This window comes from Notechis scutatus, chromosome 1 (assembly GCF_049901735.1).
Source record: "Notechis scutatus isolate UNSWTSFEM ecotype Mainland chromosome 1, rNotScu1.2, whole genome shotgun sequence".
Lineage (NCBI taxonomy): Eukaryota > Metazoa > Chordata > Lepidosauria > Squamata > Elapidae > Notechis > Notechis scutatus.
In genome coordinates this window covers 236,413,714-236,426,548 of record NC_142009.1, presented here as the reverse complement: position 1 = coordinate 236,426,548, position 12,835 = coordinate 236,413,714, and the positions used below count along the sequence as shown (strand labels likewise).

The following is a 12,835-nucleotide window of genomic DNA, read 5'->3' as shown; positions in this document are numbered from 1 at the left end:
AATCCTTGAAGAGTATTCTCATATCCTATTCATTGGTTTTTTTCTTCTCAAAGCTAAACATTCCCAATTCCTTCAGTCTCTTTCATCAGACATAATTTGTAGCCCCCTGTCATCCTCAAGCCTTAAATTTGTCTGAATCCTCCTCCTACTCTTAAATCAGTTTTGACTCATGATGACTGCCTGGACAAGTCCCTGCAGTTTTCTTGGCAAGGATTTTTTTAGAAATGACTTTTTCTTGCCTTGTTCTAGGGCTGAGAGAGTATGACTGGCCCAAGGTCACTCAACTCACTTTGTGCCTAAGACAGGACTAGAATCACAATTTCTTGGTTTCTAGCTTGGTATACTGACCATTACACCAAATTATTTTACCCCCATCCCTTTTTATTTCACCTACAGATCTAATTTAATAAGTATTCTCTCCAAGTCATCCTCAAGTCATCCATAAAGCTATTAAAAAGTATGGAGCCCAGGGCTGAACCTTTAGCACCCCTTCTAGTCTACTGAAGAAAAGTTGAGCTCTCTCTGAGTACAATCTGGAACCATCTGTGCATTAGTATACTAGACAGCCCATGACCCATTGGGTCATCGTTTCCAAGATATTTCCTTATCAGATTCCTCAATGCAGAGCTTCAGATATACTTGAAACATTTTTAAAAATTCAGGGAAATATTTAGAGTTGTATCTGCCTTGAAAGTAGCCCATGATTGTACAGCACAGTCAAGCATCATGAGCTGAACACGGAAAACATTTCATGATTTCCAAATATCTAATTTATGATAATTTTTACATGGTCACGTGATATAATCAACATGCCTAAAGGATATTGGTTGGATGTGCCAATTGAAGTCGTCATCAGCTTATATCTGGACAAAATGGATAAAAGTTTCCACTTTCGACCGAGTTCTATTTCCCATTTAGTCATCAGCATAAGATCACTGGGTCTATTTTGGGCTACTCATTTCCTCAGCCTGATTTATCTCCCAGGATTATTGTAGGATAAAAAACATTTTAAAAAATCATTCCATTTGCCTGGGTCTTGCCCTTTCATGTTTCAAGCAGCAAGGTCATTGAAGGATTAATGCAGTCAATGCTGACAATCAAAGATGGTTAATACACAACATGAGAGAAGCAATGGAGTGGGAACTTTAAAAAGAGCTTTGTTTATTTGAATCTGTTGACTACAGCTCCCCTGACACATGCTCTAGTGACAGATGGGAAGATAAATTTCAGCCTGCTAAACAAATTACATTATCACATCAGGTATTTCCAGGCTACAGAAAAATGGTCTTCAGGCTTTATTATAAAACTGATTTTGGAGATCATCATCTCTTTGCACTTATGAGCCTTTTGGCACTGAGGAAAATGGTGAGATATAGATGAGAAGGGTCTTCATACACTTCCTCTGCCTCTCTTTCTCACCTGGCCTGCTGTTAATCCCTCTGCATTTATGAGACAAAGGAAACTTAATGTTTTTTCTTTCTTTCTTTCTCTAACTCCCTCCAAAATTGTCTTCATTCTGCTTATATTCAAGAGCCTGTGTTCCAACAAGAGTCCCTGTTAAATTCAAATAATTATTCTGTTGCTACAAAAATGGTCAACTTGTAAAATTATTTTTTAAAGAAAGAAATATCCTGCTTATAATATATATGATTTACCTAAAATTAGAACACTTAGCATGCAAAGGATTTTTGAAGACTACATATTTGAAGTCTACTCAAGTATGAAAAGAATCATTCATCAAGGTTATATGACCCAAAGTTTCAGCAAATAGGTGGCTGGGGAAAACACTTTGCTTATGGCTATTTTTATTTAGCTTCCAATATTTCTCAAAGGAATTGATGTTTCTTATGAAAAGAAAATTATTCTTGAGAGTGAAATGTTCTTATTTACCTGGGCTTGATTTTTTGTTATTTTTTTTAAGGGTTTCTATAAACTCTTATCAAAGAGGAGCTGTTTTAAAACAAGTTGAAAACAAGAATGACATTTTGGCATTGGTATAATGTTGTTAGAGAGTTTTCCAATGTAGGCATGTACTGAGGGAAATCAAGAGATGGCAAGTGACAGAATGTACACTGTGACATCATAGTGCAAACCCTGTAACTTAGAAACTCGTGTTCCGTGTCAAGACATACATTAGGAAAGGGAGGAGTTTGTGTTCTGATATTGAATGAAGAATTTGTCATTGGGAGCCAACTAGCTCAGCAGTGCTGTCAAATTGAAGCATGTCTCAGGATGACTTTCATGCTATTTACAGTCTGAACAAGTACCACTATTTCCCTTCCTTTCCCTGCATATGACAGCCTGGCATCTAGACACTGAAACTGTTGGCACAACCTTTCCAATCTGTTTGCTCTCATACATGCTGTATTGCAAGTCCAGTCAACTGGTTATGTGGGTGGCAGTTATCGTTCCACATGAGGAGTATCCTGATTTTGAGAAGGTTGAACAGTTTTGGTCACCATGATGTAAAAAAGATGTTGAGCCTCTAGAAAGAGTGCCGAGAACAGCAACAAAGATGATTAGGGAACTGGAGGTTAAAACATATGAAGAACAGTTGCTGGAATTGGGTATGTTCAGTTTAATTTAAAAGAAGGACTAGGGGAGACACGATAGCAGTGTTCCAATATCTCAGGGGCTGCCATAAAGAAGAGAGAATCAATCTATTCTCCAAAGCACCTGAGGGCAGGACAAGAAGCATTGGGTAGAAACTAATCAAGGAGAGAAGCAACCTAGAACTAAGGAGAACATTCTGACAGAACAATTAATCAGTGGAACAATTTGCCTCCAGAAATTGTGGGTGCTCCAACACTGAAAGTCTTTAAGAAAGGATTAGACAACCATTTGTCTGAAATGGTATTGGGTTTCCTGCCTGAGCAAGGGGTTGGATAGAACAGGGGTCGTCAACCTTTTGGACTTCAGAGACCACCAAACTCATAATTTTAAATCCTGGGGACCACTAATATGAATTTTGACTGACGGTGGCTTGCTGACGTTGGTGTGTGTGTGTGAGAGAGAGAGAGAGAAAGAGAAAGAGAGAGAGATCTGATCTAACCCCCTCTCCCCCTCTCTTTCTCTTTCATACACACACACACAAACACACAGAGGCAAGGGTGGGATTCAAAATTCTTAACAACCGGTTCTTTGTGGGGTAATTTGTGGGTGTGGCTTGGTGGTCATGTGACTGGCTGGGCTTGTATGTAAGTATTATAAATATTTATGTAAATATGGAATTTTTTATTTAAAAAAGAGCAACTTTTATCCAAAATCAGGCAAAGCAGGCAGGCAGATTGAGTTGCTCATAGAATCACAGATTCACTTAGAGATCTGTTTTCTGCCATCGGCTATCTGAGTCTGCAACTGAATAATAGAACGTTCAGTCTTAAGGGAGGTTTGGCTCTGCTTAAAAGCAGAGCCGAAGATCTAAAGTTTAGCTAGAAAGCAAGAAGTCCAATGATTTCTTGCTTTCTAGCTATTCTAAATCTCCCGGCACAGCAGAACAGCTGATGGTAGGGGGGAAAAAAAGGAAAAATAGGAACTTAGCAGGCAAGTTTGCCAGGTAAGTTTGCCAGGTAAGGAGTGAGTGGGCAGGGAGGCCATGGGCCATGTGTTCCTGCGCAGCCTGGATTAATTGCATTGGGGGGGTGCTCTGGGGGTGACATTTCTGTGCGGACCACCAAAATTTTCCCGCAGACCACCAGTGGGCCACAGCCCACCAGTTGGTGACCACTGGAATAGAAGACTATCAAGGTCCCTTCCAACTCTATTATTCTAGTATATTTTTTAGTATATTAATGACTAATAACTCTTTGCTTCTTCCATCTTTCCAACAGGTCTGACTGCCTTATTAAAACAATCCGGTCTGAAGGATATTTTGGGATGTACAGAGGTCAGTATTTCATTTCATGGTCACAAATAATTAATTCCAGAAAGAATTCTTATTGAAAATGTTGCTTTAGCCGTTAAGGCATTTAACTGCTTTATAGCAATTAGTGTTTCTTACCACTGAAATGCGGTGATTTAGAAGGGATTCTAGGTGGCAACCAGGAAAAGATTGCCTATCATGGCTTAATTTTTCAAATGTGAAATAAAGATCAACAGACATTGCTTTATGAATTACAATTCAGGGTTTTTTTTGGTCACGACATAGGTATGAGAAAACTTTATATAACTTACGTACATCAGGCTGGCAATTTGAAATATGGATTTTTTTAAAAGGAAAATGTTAATTCAATTACTTTCATTAATATTAATCACAACTTTAGAAAGCAAATTAACCTGAATATATTATACACATGCCATTTTTTGATAAAATCATTTCATATACCAACTGTGTTTGTTGTTATAAAAATTATTTGTTATTAAAAAAAAATCTGTTGACTTTTAATAATTTGTCCTGTTTCCCACATGTCAATACAGACAATAATTGAGAAACAGCAAATTCCCGAACTTAATTTTTGATGTTAGAAATGCTGGAGGGTTTTTTCTTTTTTTCTGGATAAAATCTTGTGACTTTTTACAACCTCACGAGAAGCTGAAATTTGGTAAATGAATATTTTCTCATCCCTCTGCTTGCCGATCTACTCACCATACATCTGTTAAAACTGGAAAGGTTTTGTAGCAGCAGACATTTGTGTATACAGAGTAGAAGAAATATATTATGCATATTACATTAGCTAATTTACCTTCTGTCTGTCTTGGCACACCTTCATTTAACGGTATATTCTAAGATTAGAGGCACATAGTTTCAGTTCAAACAGCTATAAACCTTGAAGTAATTCCTGTAATGAGAAGGGTGTAGCTACTTTTGGAATATCATTTAGTTTACAGTACTAAAGATTTGCAAGAGTAAACATTTTTATCTGTTTCTCAGAAGAGGTTATGCAGCAAACCAGAGTGCCATAGCTTACTCTGCAGCATTGGGTAGCATAGATAAAGTTACTTTTCAGATTTGATTACATAAATCCGTATCCTGTTTTAATGATCTTTGAAACAATGCTGCAACAGCTCTTTTGTAGCTTCTCAGAAAAGGAAAACAGGGAGTGGCATTAGAAGTACCTGGTAATGTCAAACTTTTTTAACTATCTGGAGGGCTGGTGCATAGAGTGAATACTTATTTTTAATGACACTTGAGTTCAGTTTAATTGTTACTGTCTAGGTTGAGTATCTATGATCAGGGCAGTGAAGCAACTAACTGAGAGTAAAAAGTACAGGTTGGCAGCCATTCCAATTTTACAATAGTTCTGAAAAAAGTGACTTACAACCAGTCCTCCCACTTACAACCATCACAGTATCCCCATGGTCATGTGATCACAGCAACAGGCATGTATTTATGACAATTTCGGGATCATTGTGTGATCACCATTTATCACCTTCCCAGTGGGCTTCCAACAAGCAAAGTCAATCAGGGAGGCTGGATTTGCTGATTGACTGCATGATTCACTTAACAACTCCAGCAATTCACTTAACGACTATGGCAAAAAAGGTCATAAAGTCATGCATGGCTCACTGAACAACCACCTTGCCAAGCAACAGAAAGTTTGGTCAAAAGGTTGGTAAATTGAGTACAGATTTGTATTCCACTTACGACCACAATTAAACCTGAAATTGCTGTTGTTAAGTGAGACATTTGTTAAGTGAATTTTGCCCTATTTTACAACCTTTATTGCCACACTTGTTAAGTGAATCACTGCATTGGATAAGGTGGTCACACGCAGGGGTGGGATTCAAATTTTTTAACAACCGGTTCTGTGGGCATGGCTTAGTTGTTGGGTGTGGTTTGGTAGTCATGTTATTGGCTGGGCATGGCCAACTCAATATTACTCACATCGAGGCACGCATCTCTTCGCCTGGCCTCTCATGACTGTGGGGATGCTGCAACAGTTGTAAGTGTGAAAAATGGTCATAAGTCACTTTTTTCAGTGCCATTGTAACTTTGAATGGTCACTCCACACAAGTAAAGTGTCAGCGAAGGAGGAAAAAAAACTCCAGAGAAGTTCCTGAGACAGGAAGTCTAGTCCTGCCAATAATGTAATAAGGGTTAATGGAGAGGCAGTTTCTGTAAGCAACACCAGAATGTTTCCTTCCTGCCTTCCTTACAGGATTAGGCCAGTAATTCCTTCTAACAACCGGTTCTCCGAGCTGCTTAGAATGTTAACAACCGGTTCTAGCGAATAGGTGAGAACTGGTAGAATCCCACCCCTGGTCACACGGTTGTAAAGTGAATCTGGCTTCCCCTTAATTTTTGTTTGTCAAAAGGTGATCACATGACACAGCAATGATCATAAGCATGAACCAGTTGCCAAGCACCTGAACTTTGATCACATGACCATGGGGATGTTACAAAGGTCATAAGTGTGAAAAATGGTCTTAAGTCACTTTTTTCAGTCCTGTTGTAACTTTGAACAGTAACTAAATGAACTGTTGTAAGTGGAGGACTACAACAGTGGTGGGATTCACCACGGTACAGCAGTGGTGGGATTCAAAAAAATTTATTACTGGTTCTGTAGGCGTGGCTTGGTGGGTGTAGTGTAGCTTGGTGGACGTGGCAGGGGAAGCATACTGTAAAATCCCCATTCCCTCCCCATCCCACTAACCTGCTTTCCAGCTCAGTTCTCCTGTGCAGGGCAACAAAAGAAGACCCAGCCAATCAGCTGGGACTCGGGAGCCAGAGAATAGATGGGGGGTGGGGCCAGTCAGAGGTGGTATTTGCCGGTTCTCCAAACTACTCAAAATTTCCGCTACCGATTCTCCAGAACTGGTCAGAACCTGCTGAATGCCACCTCTGCTATACAAGCTCACTGAAATACAAACAAGAAGGCTTGAATGGGGCCTTCTCTTGTAAGTGTGGGAAATCCAGAAAAGTAAAAACTGAAAACTTCCTGCCTTGTTAGAAAAAGCTAGATTCCTTTGCAGCCTCTTATGCATCTTCCTAATGCTATTTCTGAATAGCAGTTCAGAGACTGGCAGGTCATCTGTTTGAACCAGCTTGTGAATAATAATTGCATGAAATTTCCCACCAGCTTGTTCAGCTTCTTCTTCTTTTGGATTGGGAACCAGCCAAAGAGCTGTCTTTGCCAAGTTGTTTCCATAGCACAGAACTGCTGCAAAGCAGACCGTGCAAGACAGACAGCCGTCTTACTAAGAATAACCTCCTCCTCATCCCTGGATTTGTAGCAGAACGGGTAAACCATTTCTAGCTACTGGAAACAAAGTGAAATTTTCTTCCATTCAGTACACATTATTGATCTACTTTGTGCTCTCCCAAAGTGCCACCCAGGGATTTGCAGCATAAGACAGCCAACGCCAGACCATTTTGATATAAAGGGGATGCTAGGTTTGTTTAGGATTTTCATTTTGTTTTGTTTTTTTACCTTGAAAAATGCAAATAGAGGCAAAAATTGGCACAAACTTGTCCTCTTCCCACACATAGATGTTGCAAACTATGTAAACTAGGAAATTGCATACTTGCCTGACCATACGGGCTTGGGAATCAAAACACCAGCCCTTGTTCACTCTTGAGGCAGATTGTTATTTTTATCCCCACTCCTTCCTCTAAAGCAGGGGTCAGGAACTTTTTTACCTTTTACCCCCAAAAATTTTATAAACGCCGACGTTACCCCCTTGATTTGAAAGGAAGGAAATCATACACTATTTGAATTCAAAATGTTATTGGATGTATTTAAAATTACTTTGAAAGCTTCAACGGGGGAGGGGGAAGAGTCCGAGTTTGGTGGTTTGCTTGCAGACGTTTCATTATCTGACTAGGTAACATCTGATGTTGTTACCTAGTCGGGTAATAAAACGCCTGCCAGCAAACCACCAAGTTCAGGGAACGCCAATGCCTCCTCATTGCAACCCTGAGCGACAGATAGTCCCTGCAGGACGGCTGAGAAGCCTCGCCTCTCGGCCCTGCCTTCATCAGCCCCATCCCTCAGGTGTCTCCCTCCCTCCTCAGCCTCATCCCTCAGGTGTCTCCTCCCTCCCTCAGCCCCATCCCTCAGGTGTCTCCCTCCCTCCCTCAGCCCCATCCCTCAGGTGTCTCCCTCCCTCCCTCAGCCCCATCCCTCAGGTGTCTCCCTCCTCCCTCAGCCTCATCCCTCAGGTGTCTCCCTCCCTCCTCAGCCCCATCCCTCAGGTGTCTCCCTCCCTCCTCAGCCCCATCCCTCAGGTGTCTCCTCCTCCCTCAGCCCCATCCCTCAGGTGTCTCCCTCCCTCCCTCCCTCAGCCCAATCCCTCAGGTGTCTCCCTCCCTCCCTCAGCCCCATCCTCAGGTGTCTGCCTCGTTCCTCTCTCAGTCGCTCTCTCACTCCTCACCAGCCCAGGAAGAAACTGCTTCAAAGAAGCCGGCAGGGTGGCTTTTCCTGTCGGCGCAGCTTCCCCAAAGCGCCCGCTCACCCCGCCCCCCGCCCCGCCGCCCGCGGTTCAATCCAGTGCTCCGTTCTGCCTGCCTGCCTTCGTTTCTGGTAGTTTCGGAGCAGCCGGCTGAGAAAAAGAGGCGAATAGTTATTATTCTCAGCCGAAGCTGCTCCGAAACTACCAGAAACGAAGGCAGGCAGGCAGGCAGAATTGATTGGATTGATTGGCGGCGGGTGGGGGTAAAAACGGGCGCTTCGGAGGAGCTGCGCCGACAGGAAAAGCCACCACCCCCGGCTTCTTTGAAGCAGTTTCTTCCTGGGCTGGTGGAGGCGAGAGAGCGACTGAGAGAGGAATGAGGCGGAGGAAACCGCTGCTGAGCCAGAGAGCAGGACAGGCTTCCGTTGCTTCCTCCCTCCCCTTCTCTCATTTGTGTCCTTGATTTCCGATCCCAGCAGCATTCACCGAAGGCGAACAGAATGTCGGAAATAATGCCTGGGGTAATGAGAACGGTCGCGCCAGCGACCGTCCTCATTACCCCAGGATTTTCAGTTTACCCCATTTGGGGTAATTTACCCCTGTTCCCCGACCACTGCTCTAAAGCAACATTGGTCTACACTCATTACGGAAGACTAGCTTTAATGCCAGTTCGCTGTTGATAAATGGCATTTGTGGCACAATGGTTAGAATGCAGTAATGCAGGCTAATTCTGCTGACTGCCAGCAGTTCAATTCTGACCAGCTCAAAATTGACTCAGCCTTCCATCCTTCCGAGATTAGTAAAATGAGGACCCAGATTGTTGGGGGCAATATGCTGACTCTATAAACTGCTTAGAGAGGGCTGTAAAAATCACAGTGAAGCGGTATATAAGTAAGTGTGATTACTATTGCTGGGACAGTTAAGTTCATTCATACTTAAACCTTGAACTGTCTAAATTTGTAGGCAAAGATTTTAAAAACTTTTGTCTAATGGCCTGCACTTTCTCTTGAGGGTTATCCTTGGTGATCTTAGCTTAATGGTGGAAATGGAGGAATCAGAATCACTATAATATAATGATTTGCCACTAGTTGGCAACCTCTGGGGCATCTTTAACATTTCTAACAACTTGTACTTTAATCTTTATCCCACTAAACAGTTCTGTATTCTAGTAATGACTTAATTTTTGATAGAAACTGATGTTGCTGAAACAACAAAAATCCCATAAAGTAAGAAGCTTGTGGTATTTATGTATGCATGAATGTATATATGTATGTATGTATGTATTTATTTATCAAGTCTATATAGCTACCCATCTTTCAAAAAATGACACTGGGAAGCATACAAATGGCATTAAGTACAGGAGCATGCAGGTTTTTAGATTATGCAGACCTCTTCATAATTGGTTGTTAAAGTGTACTAACCATCAGTTGAATTTTCCTTGGGTTGTCTCAGTAATAGAGGCAAAACAGTGCTTCATGGTCCTGTTGTATATGCCAGAAAGATTATGTAATCATTATTTATTTTAATTAGAAGCATTAGCATGGGCTTGTTGGGGAAGGAGAAGGACTAGTAAAAGAATGAATGTTGCATGTAGTTCTTAGTTGTATAGCCAATTTGTCAACAGAAGCAGCAGTGTCTTTCTAAATCACAATTGCGTTAGAGACAACAGTTGCTTTGCGGACTGCCAGCTTCCCATTTAGTTATTACGGCCCTTTGTGAAATAGTTGGATAGAGCAGATGAAAGATTAAAATGTTCCAAAGACAAAGAAGACTTGGCAGATGCTGGACTCTCTTCTCTGAGTGATTTCAATAAAGTGGGTCACCCTAGCATTAGTAATCCCCTTTCCTTTGTCCTCCCTAAGCCAGGCACAGCTTGGGCTGTTTCTGCAGCCCCGGGATTTGTTTTTAGTTTCTCTATATACAATAGAGTTCCTCTTTCCCATATCCCTGTCAAAGGCTGTCTACATGCCAGGGAGCAGAACTGGCTGAAAGTGGCGCTCTGGTGTGTTTTCCTGCAAAGAGAATTTCCCCTGAACAAGATTTCACTCAGAACAAACAGGTGTCAGGCATTTTCCTGCATTGACAGGAAAATGTTACTGATAAATATGAATATTTAGGTAGAGTTTCCTGAGGAATAAAAATATGTGAGCCTTAATATGCATGATTTTGGCAGTCCCTAAAACTCCTTTTTAAAGGAGGACCCAAGCGTTATTTGGAAGAGAGGACTGAAGTTGTTTGAAGTGGCTTGCTTAGGGCACTGAACAAATACATAATAAATAAAATTTGAAGTAGTTTTTCCAGTTTGTACTCATCTCTTTTAAGGAGATTGGAGGAATCTACCATTAATGTGCATGGATTGTGGACTGAGTTAAAATGTTTTGAAAGGAATACAGTAACAACTCCTTTTAACATGTGGTGACAAAGCTGACCTATTTTGTATATTCAAACAAACAAACAAAAACAGAGCCAAGATAAATGTTTCTGGAATGCTCACTGGTTATTTCTGGCTTTACCTAATGAAGAACGGGGGGGTGGGTGGGTGGGGTGTTTGCCAGTGAATTTTGCAACATAATTGGATTCTAAATTGCAAAGCTTGACTTTGGACTGCATGTCTTGAAAAGGTGTATATATTTTTCAATGCAGTGACTTCACTGTGTGCAGGTTCAACCCAAACCTGTAAATATGTCCTAATACATGAATAAAAACCCTGGGTCCCTTTACATTCATTCACTCATTATATATAAAATATGTATATGTATATATGTATATAAATAAATAAATAAAAATTTTCCTGTAGCTTCCATCTTCAGGGCTAGTGGGAAGGGATATGTGAATTGTCATTCAGCCATATTGGGGGATTGTTCCAGTTAGATGTAATGCAAATATCAGTTTATATTTCTACAGTTGAAGCTATGGCACTGGGGACAACAGTCCTACATTGTCCAAGGATTAACCATCAGCTGTTGGGAAAGATTTGTACTTTCTCTTTAAAAAAGATGCTAACAAAATTCCTCTGCAGTTTAGCTGTCTTCAAGTATATGAATGTACAACTGTCTTTATGTAGCACAGTTATGACACAATATAAGAAAGAAGATAAATGGCAGCACTATTGTCTCTAATTGCTGGCTGCCAATCATAACATGCCTTTTCCTGTATGTAGATACCACGCCTAGGACTCACTTTTTGTTTTGAGCACAATTCATTGTCACCATGCAAAGATGATTTAAAATCCCTCAAATCACAAAGCTCTGCGTTCTCTTCTTTTTCTTGTCCAGGGGCTGCAGTGAATCTAACACTTGTGACTCCAGAAAAAGCCATCAAGTTAGCTGCCAATGATTTCTTTAGGTACCATTTTGCCAAAGATGGGTAAGTGAAGTGTGGGCGGTATGCACATAATGATTTCCAACAAAAATGAGAAGATTAAACTGGGATTTGTCACTATTACTCCATCGTGTATTTTTCCCGATTATAGTTCATAGAACAGTTAAGCATAAGTATCTGTTGATTTTGCTCCTGTAAAGTTCAGCTGCTTTATTGTGCCCACAATATAGAAATGGATACATCCCAACTCCGGAACAGGCAATTTTTATATTTTTGGGAGTAGGACAAACTATCAGCTTTTGACATGCCCTATTTGGTACACTATCAAAATACGACATCCTCCTTATTCCAGGGCAGGAATGGTTGCTATTTATTGCTTTGGTGTTCTAAAAGTAAATCAAGGCTAATTTCTTGTATGATTGTTGATGCATCTTATTATAGCTTAATAAAATTCCAACTTCTATATTAAGACAATATTTTTAATACATAGATAATGTGAAAAAAATGCAGTTTTCTAGTTCACCAAAACACTTTAAGCAGTATAGCAAGACAACAAATCCAGCTTGGAAGCTATGGAAACTTCACATTGTCATAATTTTATGGAAAAATATGGGATTAGATTCAGGTATCTAAATTATTGACTAACTGCAGAAAACACACTTTTCCTAGAACTGTTTTCTTTTTAGAAATACTACAGAAGAAATAGAAATAGAGAAAGAAAGGAATAGAAGAAAATAATACAGACTTTTATAGTATTTAAATGTAGATGTGGAGTTTATAATCACAAGATAATTGTTATCATAAAAGAGAAATCTTTTCTTGGGCAATGAAATAATTATATTTGGTTGATATTTGAATAACATTGCCTCTAGTTATTTAACTCCACCTACTAGAAATATAATTTTTGAAATCTTTTGGGGAATTCAAAAGCTTTCTCGATTTTATGACTTTTTATGCCAAGTAAATAAATTAAAATACAAATGCACACTTTTTTTTTGTTTTCTTAGAAATAATAGTTGGGGGCAGGGTTTAACTCTTCTTCATACACCATGCAGTATTTTAAATATCTCCCCTCCAGTAGTTGCTTCCTGGAACACTGAATGTGAATCCATAGGTGTGAAGCTTTACTATCTTTGAATGAAGAGAAATTGTGAAGCAATATGTTGACACAGAAGCCTTTGCA

The 12,835-nt window shown here is 40.2% G+C and overlaps 1 protein-coding gene across 10 annotated transcripts in view; it reads left to right on the top strand.

Moving 5' to 3' along the window:
* Window positions 1-12,835, top strand: part of SLC25A22 (solute carrier family 25 member 22) — a 75,722-nt gene that overhangs the window by 42,005 nt on the left and 20,882 nt on the right. For all 10 annotated transcript variants that reach the window (XM_087950803.1, XM_087950801.1, XM_087950810.1 and 7 more), the window contains 2 exons: window positions 3,831-3,886; window positions 11,607-11,697. In XM_087950803.1, coding sequence (XP_087806929.1) covers window positions 3,831-3,886; window positions 11,607-11,697 — 147 coding nt within the window. The remainder of the gene's footprint in view (window positions 1-3,830; window positions 3,887-11,606; window positions 11,698-12,835) is intronic.